This window comes from Poecilia mexicana, unplaced genomic scaffold (assembly GCF_051168715.1).
Source record: "Poecilia mexicana isolate PSO_F unplaced genomic scaffold, ASM5116871v1 scaffold_6, whole genome shotgun sequence".
NCBI lineage: Eukaryota > Metazoa > Chordata > Actinopteri > Cyprinodontiformes > Poeciliidae > Poecilia > Poecilia mexicana.
This window is the reverse complement of record NW_028263375.1, coordinates 35,005,189-35,016,755: the sequence shown is the minus strand read 5'-3', so window position 1 is coordinate 35,016,755 and position 11,567 is coordinate 35,005,189. Positions and strand designations below refer to the sequence as shown.

The 11,567-nt window shown below is 40.3% G+C and overlaps 1 protein-coding gene across 1 annotated transcript in view; it reads right to left on the bottom strand.

Annotated features, from left to right (window-relative positions):
* Positions 1 to 5,190: 5,190 nt before the first annotated feature.
* The window catches only part of wasla (WASP like actin nucleation promoting factor a), a 41,349-nt gene continuing 34,972 nt past the window's right edge, over positions 5,191 to 11,567 (bottom strand). Inside the window, exons 8-10 of the mRNA XM_088006689.1 lie at positions 8,632 to 9,185; positions 7,948 to 8,056; positions 5,191 to 6,421 (exon numbers count right to left, since the gene is read on the bottom strand). Coding sequence (XP_087862815.1) covers positions 6,360 to 6,421; positions 7,948 to 8,056; positions 8,632 to 9,185 — 725 coding nt within the window. The 3' untranslated portion in view covers positions 5,191 to 6,359. The remainder of the gene's footprint in view (positions 6,422 to 7,947; positions 8,057 to 8,631; positions 9,186 to 11,567) is intronic.

Sequence of the window (11,567 nt, the reverse complement as noted above, 5' to 3'; positions counted from 1 at the left end):
GATACTTAAACTCCTCCACCTGGGGCAGGACACCCCCCCCCCCAACCTGGAGAAGGCACTCTACCTTTTTCCGGCTCAAGACCATGGCCTCGGGATTTGGAGGCACTGATCCTCATCCCGCACTGATTCAAAACTCAGCTTTATTAAAATAACACCAAAACTTAGGAGGTTAAACTTCATAATGTTGCCTTTGCATTGGCTTTTTATCTGAAACTTTCAGAGCTTCCTTGTAGAACATCCCAGGTCTAAATCTGACTGATTAGTTTGGTTAACAAAGACGTAAGACAACGTCAAAGCATAGAGATTGAATTTGACAAGTAAAATCACATGATCTGATCAAAAGAAAACAGTTAAAATTTGTTTTAACAGTATTTATGAGATTTATATTTAAGTTGGGAGCCCAAAACACACCCAGATATCTGAACTCATCTACTTTCTGGATTTCCTTCATCATCAGTCACCACTGTGTTAACGTTTCAAAAATTGTGTGTTCCATCATCTGATTAAGCAGACACAAGTCAGCTGATTCTTCTTTAGACACTTATTATGAACATCAAAGCAGGTCAGGCAGTAACAAGTCCCTGGCTGGAAAGGCCTTCTAACTAGGGGTACATTGATTTATCGGCCAGCTGATTTATCTATGTTGTTTGCCTTAATAATGGGAGATCAGTGGTTGCATGATACTTACAATTTTATCCCCTGATCCGATCTACCTCAGTAAAGGTCTAATGCTGCGTTCACACCGAACACATTTTGCATGTATCAAGTTGACTTTGAAGTCAGATGCTTGACATTTTTGCTCTAGACGTGCGTCAAACATGTCAAAATCAGTCTAGCTGTTGTTTTCCGTTGCCATTCTCTGTACTATGGCAGATGAAATTGAGAGGGTGGCACCAAAATAGCATGTAGTGAATGATCGGTAATTTGTGATTGGCCAGAAAACTGCAATTGGTGCAGCTCTAGTTCTAATATTCAGGTCTTAGTTATATAACTTAGAAGGACATCCAACAAGATAGATGTATCACTGATAACCCACACAATCCATGGTGTCCTAAATAAATATTCCATTGATTAACCTTATTATCAATATGCATTGTTGGTGCACTTTTCTGTGTGTGGAGGCAGAGATCAGCCAGTGATCTGTTCAAGTCTTGTCTGATCTGATCCAGCTGCTTATATTTATTGAAACCCTCCTCACAGCTGATTTTTCACCTTTTCCTGTCTTGTGCGAAATTGTGTTGTCTTGTGAAAATCTGTTCCCCCTGTGTCAGGAGTGCGCACTCAGCCAGAGTCGGATCCGACCATTTTCACGGCGCTTCTGATCAATTTCTCGGTAAAACAACTCATATAATCATGTCAAGCTTGTAACTTTTAGTTTAATTGGCAGCTCACAAAATTGTAAAGTAAATAAAAAAATTTTGAACAATTTTGTTTTTTAATCACCAGGAGAGTCAGTTTTTTCCAGCTTTTGTCACTTATGCCTGACAAATAGAAGTCAGTCGCCAAACACGGGTTTCCAACACATTGTGTGCATTTATAATTTTTCATTGCTGATATAAGAGGATGGAAGCTGGCTGATAACAGGGCATGGAAAATTAGACTTTCTGAAAAGATAGTGCATGATTTCTGGAAAATCCTGTTCTAATGTAAAATATGGCAGACTGCTGGATAAAAAAAAAATTCTAGTCAATTTTTGGTGGCTCAATCACACATAACAATCTTTGAGAATTTTGGAAACATTTGCTGTTTATTTGCCAAAGTTATTAGGGGGAACCAAATATTTCAGCTGTCTGAAATAATCTGTTACCCCTCCATAACATGGGTACAAATTAATTTACCAGCAAGTCTATATCTGTGTTTATTCCTCTCATCATCAACAATAAATTCTGTATATTTGGTAACATTTGCTCATTATTTGCCAAAATTATGAGGGGGGAACCAAATATTTTTAGCTACCTGAGATAATCTTATACCCCTGCATAACATGGGAACAAATATTTTTTTTCACAAACTCTTTAACTGTGCTTATTCTCTCATCATCAACAAATCATGTCAATTTGGTAACATTTGCTCTTTATTTGCCAAAGTTACTTGGGGGCAGCCAAATATTTTAGCCGACTGAAATAATCTATTCCCCCTTCAAATAGTGTTGAACAGGCAATTTATTTATTATTTATTTCAATTTCTGTAATAAATAGATATGTTTAATCTACTCAATCCATTTTGCCATACACTGGAAGGTAAATCACATGCATTTTTTAAAAGTTTTGCATGTGACAAACCAGGAGTAAGATGAGGAAACACTGATGCGTTGTGAGGTTGGAGGCTAAAGCAAAGGACTCACCATTCAGGTAGAGCTGCAGCACCTCCAGTGGGACTTCCAGCTCTGAGGCAAGGTGATGCTTTATCTCTTCAATGCTGAGCCCGATGGCAAAAGCCATGGTCATCACATGACCCCCTGGCACCAGCAAAACTTTCACTGAAAGCATACAGAGACTCTGTCACTACATTGTCTTTACTGCTGAAATGGGACATTTCTATATTAAATTTCTGTTTTTCATTTCACACATTTTTAACAGTTTTAAAAAACAGGTCATTTCAGACATTGTCCATGTTGTCGAGTGCATATGATTTGAAAATGAACATCCATTTTTTTCTCCTATAACAGACAGACTGAATTGTCATTCAACTACACATTTAAAATTGAACAAAATTTTGTTGCAAGGCTCCAATGATAATAAATAAATAAATAATAAAACACATGAATATAAGTATATATAATAAAAAAATAATGGGACACGTTAAGGATCCCAAATATTTGCAGATCATTTTTGACTGTGTAACTTTATAAACAACACCCCATGGTACACATGAAGAAAATGATGTAGCTCTGTTAAAACAAAAATCTCAAACACAGAAACCAAAGAGATGAATAAGGACATAAAATGATGGTTTTAATGGGTCATAGAGTAGAATCAGCTACTGATCCACTTCAAAATTAACAAAAATCTATCTGCAAGAAGTTTTCACAAAGGCCCTTTGTTACAAACCAGTGGTACCCAAAGTAGGTCCTGGAGGGCCGGCATTCTGCATGTTCTAGTTCTCTCCCTGGTTTAAGGCACCTGGATCAAATGTCTGACCCTGATATTTTGAACAGTCTAATATTTTGAAAATTAATATAATCATATTTTTCTCATGCTTTGTTTTAAAATTGAATGAGCAATATTTCAAATCACTGCAGAAATATAACGCTAACCCTAACTCAGTTATTATTTTGAACGCAGCTCAAAATAACTGAGGCTCTCAGTTGATGTTTCACTTCTCCAAACTCACCATAAATCACTGATCAAACTGCAGAGCCCAGCAGGTTGTACTGTAGTGTCTGGTTGCAGTCATGCTTACCTGTAGCTGTTGAGTTTTTAACATTCGTTTCATTATCATGTTCATCAGCATCATCAGGCATTTCACACTGAGCTTGATCCTCCACAGCATCCAGAACAGCTAGATTACACAGAAAAGGAAGGAATTTCACAGAAAGCCTCCTCTTTGCTTTCTAAAATAACAGCGCTTATGAGTAGATTTTTAATTACTTTATGACACGGAAATTCTAATGATCCTTCAGAATTTAATATAAATCTGAATAAATCCAAATACAAGTTTTTCGGATAGCTTGAGATGACATTTTCTATGGAGCTTTGAACATTTCCTGTTTTCTGTTGCAGATCATCACATAGATCACCTAGCTCGACTTCCAGTGTCTTTTACATCCTGATCTAGAAAAAAAACAAGAGAAAGGGGGCTGAGGAGGAGCGAGGAGGGCATTGCGCTTATTTCGGCTTCTGATTACATTTGCCTGTTGTTTAATACAGTTCTTTACTAATCGCTTCCTCATACACTCCTTCCATTCCGTGGCATAATTAGTGCTCAGGCTGAAAAGCAACATATTGCTTCAGCACATCAAGGTATTATCAGGGGTCACCACTTCCATGCACGGAGCAAAACAGGACATGCAGCCTGTATGTCTGCGTCTTCAGGTAGACTTGGAGCTAAAAAGAATAGCAGTTCATACTTTACTTTGGCCAAGTTCTCAGTATTTTTTTTTTTTTTTTTTGCCTTACTCGCACTGGTCTCATCTGAACGGGAGCCGTCTTCGCTCTCCTCCTCTCTGCCGCCCCCTGGTGGCTGAGTTATAGTACTTCCAACTGTCTGCGGGCTTCCTTTAGTCTTCTCGTTCTCTTCTTCTTCCTCCCTGTCCTCCGTGTTTTCTCCTGGTTTGCTCATTGTGGTTTGAACTGGCAGCGTGAGGATATTTTGGTAGAGAAATACTGAACTTAGATCAACAAATATTCTATAAGTCTGACCGCAACAAATCCACGACAAACCGCGTCGAGATTAAAACCTGGAAACCCGTCAATATCTACATTTTCGCATAAAGCCGTTGCTATATTTTTGTTAATTTACCAAGTTTCTGTTTGCAAATTACAAACCTAAGCCTTCGAAGGTGTAGGTTTAAAACGGCTGAGTAAAGCGTTTACATGTTGCCATAGCAACCGCTTTGTCGTGGCATAAAGATCACATGACCAAATGAGCTATGAAGATGGCTGAGACCTATTTTAGATCACATACTCTAGGGCAGTGGTCCCCAACCTTTTTATTACCACGGACCGGGGGTTGGGGACCACTGCTCCAGGGTTTGTGGTCATTAAAGGAAATGGAACAAAATACAGTGTTAAATAAATGCACTGAAAGAAATACCAGCTCAGATACACACTTTATAAATCCCTTTGGGATTTTCCCTCAGGGAAATTGTAGTTCCCATCTCTAACACAACACCAATACTTAATGTTTTTTTTTTTCTTGCAATACAATGCACAACTGAATATGTATCAATTTCTATTTCTATTTAAATAACTGTAAGTGATGTAAATAGGAAACATAGAAGCATTGAACCAAGGAGGGTTCATCACTAACTGTGACTGTACTGAGAACAGCTTCCAAGCCAGAAGAACCCTTTAACATAAAAGGTAAAACATGTCTGGAAAACAGGTAGTCTGGTTGTCTTCCACCTGAGCATTCAGGATGACCTGGACTATGGAGAATCTGCACCAACACATGAAACCAAAACCTCTGAAAGGATTTTTTTTTTTTTTTTTAAGAAAAGTTAAGTAACAGAAAAACCAGCAGACCAACTCACCTATGTAAATAACATTTATTCAGGTATACAATTTATTATTCTCACTGACCCCACCCGTCCCGGCCCCTCCCGACCTTTTTCACAGGCTTTATGTCAGTAACTTGGCTTCTTGATGCAGCGTTAGGTCCCTGGAGGACATTGAGAACTTAAAGGACAGACAGAGAAACAAGCGTCGGTTACTTCTTCACACTGTTTGCAGACAAATGATCACAGGCATCGCCAAAGCCACAAACTGCTTGAAAATGCCACATTTGGTTCATTATTATTTGCTTTGTCTAGTATTTGCAATAGGAGGGCATTTACAGTTGCATTGCATAAAAATCATAGTTTCTTTAAAAAAAAGAGAGGAAATGACAAATATTTTTACTTGTTCCCTTTAAATGAAATTAAAAACTTATGGTGATGGTGTAACTTCCTGACAGGATAATGGAATTTTGCAAAAGAAAAGAAAGCTAGATAAAGGTCCTGCTATATCAGCTATACATGCGTGTCTGTAACTCAAACATTGTCTTGTTACATTAATGTCAGTGTATCCTACTGTATTTATGCTACTATTACAAATACACAAAACAAAAAACCCAACAAACTATTTTAGAAACTGTGCAAAACAAGATAAAAACAAAAAACCTTTAAATCATGTGAAAAATGAAAGTTAAAGAAATACACAAGGTTTGGTCATGGTCATGTCTTCAATAGGAGATGAAAACAGGAAATAAATAGAGGACAAATATGATGGGAAAATAGTGTTAATTATGCATTTCAGAGAAATACACTCAAACATTTTCCTGCCAAATTTCTTGGAATATTGTCCATTTAAAGTTTCTGAAACAGAATGACTTCCCAGGAAGCTCCGCCCACCTGCAGGTCTTCACTGCAGCGTTTCCTTCTGGAGCTCGGGTCGAGGCTGTGCTCTGAGCTAACGGTGCATTAAGTGCTTTCTACTGATGCAGGAGGAGGAGAGAAGCTTTTACCACTACGGTGTGTGATGAACAGAACAGCTTCACTGATGAGGTATTGCACAGATTAACTGGAATTATAATTTTTCAAAAGCAAAAATAAATATACTGGAAACTCAAACAACATTTACATTACATGGTGTAGTGGGGTTCTGGAAGAGTTTTAGTGTTAGTGGTCGGCTGGGAGAGGTGGGTGGTGGGCATCTTCACTAGTCATCCCACTCTTCATCATCCTCAAAGTCATCATCTTCATCTTCATCCTCATCATCATCTAAAAAAAAACAAACATGGAGGTTTAAAAAGCCAAACAGCAGCTGAGGTCTGGTCTGCTGTCCTGGAGGGAGGGGCTGCTTTCCCCCATACGAAAAAAACCCCAAACCAAACAAAAAAAAACACAAACTTGAGCAACACCTTGTCAAAACAATAATTAAGATTATTATTTCTATTAGGTGGTTCATTTGAACATTCTTTGTTGATTTCTTTTTTTGCCTTTCATATTTAAAAACGGTTTGGATCTAAAGTGAACATGTTTGATTAGCGATGTCTACTTCCTGAGACCGACTGATCAATTGCAATCCTATTATTGGGCACATCTGATCGATTAATCACACCATGTGAATGTTTGAATGTTTGTCTGAGCTCTTGAAGCAGTGGAAACAGAGTTATCCTACCAGATGTAAACGGAACCAGTATAACTTAATTCTGTTATGGGCCAAAAATCTGAAGTATGAATGTGTAGCCTGTAGGGGAATGAAATTTTAGCATTACACCTGTCTACAGGTATTATGGTGTTGGGGTCATTTGAAATTCCAGTTGAACAGGTCAGACAACAGGTCAGGTCTGTAGAGCAGAATGAAAACTACAGTTCAACCCGACCTAAAACTAATCATTCTCTATGTGAACTGGTTCCCCTGAGTCGGCCTTCTCAAACTGTCCTGGGTGAACAAGAAGCTCTTTCTTGGACTCTACTCAAGGTCACTGATAAACTTTCCACCATGTATCAGTCACTTTACTACACACACATGCTGACATTCATTCTATGTAGCTACAACCCTCAAACTCTCCACCTTGGAAGACCTGTAGACACTCCTGTGTCTACGTGTTGCTTTTCAATTCAGGTTTTGCAACCTGTCACCCAGTGCTTACTGTGGAGACAGAGTGACAGTTAGGATTTTTTTTTCACCTCCAACAAACATCATGTTTTTGTTTTTCTGACCTAATGAAAAGGGCAGCACCTCCACGGCTGCAGTCCAGGCACCTGTTTTCCTTTTCTTTGTTAATTGTCTTTGGATGATTGTACTGAAATGGATTTCTCTTGTGCTTCCGTACAACAACAAAAAAGCATTCTGATTCAAAAGGAGAAAATCAGCTCAGAATTCAGCGAAAGCTAATCGCAAATGCATTCACATCACAACATGCTAAAGAAAATGCAAAACAGACCTTCCATTGTGCAGGAAGTCGAAAGCGTTTAGCTTTGCTGCAGAAAACTTCTCAGCTGTTATTTTTCTGACATTCTTGCATCCACTCATGGTGCGTTCACAGCAAACGTGCTTTGCTCGTTGGGTGAGTCTGGTTTATATTAAAAATCCATGTGGAGGCGCGTCGAGGCCCCGGCTAACTCAGTGTTTGTGTGTCTGACGCACCTGCACATAAACTTTACATGTAAACCAGACGAGCAAAACGCATTTGATGTGAACGCATCATCTGAAACAACCCCACACCCCTCGCCTTTTGTGTGTCTGTTCACATGAAGTCGTGGCTGTAGTGGCCAGAGAGCTTTGCGACACAGAGACTCACCAGAGGAATGGATAGCTTTGCTCCTCTTTTGCATAACCTCCATGAGGGCCCCAACAATCCCTGCAGTTGGAGCCGGAGTTGGGGGACCCGATTCTGGAAGATCTGATACCTAAAGGCACAAACACAACCATCACACAGCAGGCCTCATCATTTTTCTGTCCTTAACAGAACAACAGTATGGGTTTCATAAAAAAAATGTTTCGTTTTTCCCTCAGCAATAAGAGGAAATAGAATTTCTCCAAAAGAGACTTCGCCACCTGGTGGATCACTGGCATAACATGATGGAGGACGTTCGCTCTAGAACCAAACATCATCTCTCTAATTTGCTGGAACTAGACAACGAGGAAATCACTTAACTCCCAAACCGAGCAGCCTGGCTGGAGGTCAACAGGCCAGAAACTCAAAGATCCGACCCAATTCCAGGTCAGTACACACATCGCCAAGCCAACAGCGTTCTGAAATGGAAGTTGCTGTGGCAGTCCTCTGGGAACAGGGAGTGTTTAAGACCTGGTAGCTGCTCAGCCTAGTTAACAGAACCTGGGGCAGAAGCAGAAGCAGAAGCTGCTTCCCTAGGTTCTGCCCCGGGAACCTGGCCCGCCCCAGGTCCAGCTGAGCCCTGGGCAGCAGGGTGTTTACGGAGCGCCGGTCCTGCAGGAGAGAAGGATTTGTAGAAGTGGTGCTCACAGTCTTGAGCTGGATCCCCTGTCGGATCTGGTCCAGCAGCGCGTCCCGGCCAGTGCTGGAGGCCGGAGCCCGCTGGTTCTGCTCCACCTTCTTCAGCTGGGCCCCCCCCCTGATCTGCTCCAGCAGCACTGACTTCCCACCTGGGCTGGGAGAGTCCCGACTAATGCCGACACTGTCCAGCTCTGGTGGGGGTGGAGGGCCTGGGGGTGGAGGGGGTGGAGGGGGTGGAGCAGGTGCAGAGCTGGCAGGGGATGGTTGAGGAAGAACGGGTGAGGGGAGGGGGGGAGCTTGAGGGGCGATGGAAGATGCAGGATGGGGAGGAGGGGGGGGAGGGGGAGGAGGCTGATGCCCCCCCCTAGAGGGGGGAGGAGGAGGGACACCAAGAGCTCCTGGTCTGGAGGGGGGAGGAGGAGGAGGGGCTGAAACAGGAGCTCTGGATGGAGGAGGTGGAGGGGGGGCTCCTCTGCTCCCTCTGAATGGGGGGGGTGGGGCTGTGCTGTGTGGAGGTGGAGGGGGAGGAGGGCCGCCACTTCGAGAGGGAGGAGGAGGCGGAGCTGCAGAGGGAGAAGAAACGATCGCTCATTCTGCATCAATACAACAGATAGTTCTCATCATTTATGCCATCACTCTTCTGGATCAGCAAGTACATCACACCATGATCTTTAATTTAATGTAGGGGTAGATTAATACATTTATCGGCCATCTCTAATGCCACATTTTATTTTCTTGTACATGTATAAAATGCCAGCTTCTGTTCTAACACACAGTTAAGTCAGTCTTTTGCAGAAGGAACAAAAAATGTCACCTGTTAGCAGCAACTAACGAGCTCCATGCATGTAGTGGATGTTTCCTACATGTCAGATCTAAAGGCCGAGTTCGACCCAAATCCAAGTTTGGAGCGGTGTTCTGACTGTAATACCTCGTCATAATGCGTTTCTTATAAATCCATCATACCTGTAGAAGTTTCATGTGTTTTATTTCTCAGAAGTTTACAGTAAATAAGAAACATAAAATAAGAAAAATCTAGTTATTTCCACGCAGCATCCAGAAAGAGGTTTTGTTCTGCTTGTTGCCTAACAGCTTCAGTCAGCATCCAGTTATTCATGAGCTTTTTTAGGACATATTCCGTGCAGTTTTCTGTAGAAATATTGAAATATTAAAAAGGTAGATTAGCTACAGGGACAAAATATCCCGACCAAATTTGTGGTCAAACAGTGTTTGTAGTAATAGTGACGCTAAACGGGACGAATGTCTTGTTTACAGTTTGGTAACAATACTGGAAACAGCAAAAGTCATTTATGTTGATATGTTTGATTAACATAGCAGCTTAATTAAATAAAATTTACTGTAAACTTCTGAGAAACAAAACACACAATGAAACTTCTACAGGTATGACGGATTTATAAGAAATCTGCTGAGTAAGCAGTATGTGACGTAACATCGATGTGCGCATTACCATAAGGTATGCTGGATTTACAGGTATGACAGACAGTCAGAACACCGGATCAGGTCAAAATGAAAAGGTTGAGGATTGGGTCAGTCTCAGGCTTCTGTGGCGCATTTTTAATATCCTACAATACATATAACGCACAGAAAACTAAACCAGAATACACCATATTAAGATGTGTTAATCTACTTATTTAAGTCTAAATAGAGATGGAGGTAACTCACCGGGGCTTCATGTGTAAATCGTGTGTGTGCACAAAAAATGTGCGGCGCCATATTTTACACATAAATTGGCATGTATAAAAATTAACGTGGTGTGAAAGTTTGCGTAACTATACACAAGCTTTTGACCTGCTGTGAAAATGTGCGGCAGCCACGCAAACGTTTTCTGTGGACAATAAACTACAAAGTGTCAAAACTCACCTAAATACACTGAAATCTGACCACATTCAGTGTTTTTTAGACAAAGAAGCATCAAACCGATGTTTTTCATGATTTTTATTGTTTCAACATAAAGAATGAAACAATAAATGTATCCTCAGACAATAACCTAACAGGCACACAAAATAAAGAAAATAAAAACAAAAGGACCTGAAAACCTGACTCTAATGTAAATAGTACTTTTCCTCAGTTTTTGTCTCATTGAGATGTAACGCATTGGTCTGTGAGCTGAAGAGCATGAATTCATCTATGGGGTCATTTCATTTTGACTGACAAAGAAATCATGGTTGGATCAGCAGATTAACTCCAAACAGGTTTGATTATTTTAAGGTGATCAACGTGTGGAGACACCTTGATCACCTTAATCAAGGTGATCAAGGTGATCAAGGTGATCACCTTGATCACCTTGATCAAATTCAGTGATCTTTAAATTGATCACTGAATTTAAAGAATTCAGTCTTTAAATCCTGACTGAATTCTCTGCTGTTCAAACAGACCTCTTTCTTTTTTATTTTTTAATTTTAAATTTTTTTCTTTAAAATGTATTATTTTTGTTTTTGTGATGTGACCTTGTGCCCTGAAAGCACATTTTACATAAAAGATAGAATTATTATTATTATAAATACTTATACTGCTACAAGCAAGGACTGTTGCCATGGTTATTGCTTCACGGGTATTTATACTAATTTAAATATGTATTTGTGGGTGGCGACAGGGCAGACCAGCAGCTGCGCACTTTTCTAAATTTGTCCGTACGCCAAGTTTTAGTGTGAAAACTGAGCACTTTTTTATCCATGAGGCACTTCTTTCTATTAGCAATCTCCCTCCATAGTTGCTAGTAGCACTTAGCATTCGTCAGCAGCTCATTGATGGAGGTAAGAATCATCCAACATTAACATAGCGTGCTAAATAATAAAACATAATTTAACAAAGTCTCAAGCCAGATAATTTTCTTGAAGCAGTTCTACCTGTGATAAACTTTATGGCCACAACCCTCCACAGGGTCTGATTAGAGTTCTGACCACAACACTATGGAGCTAAATTAGTCT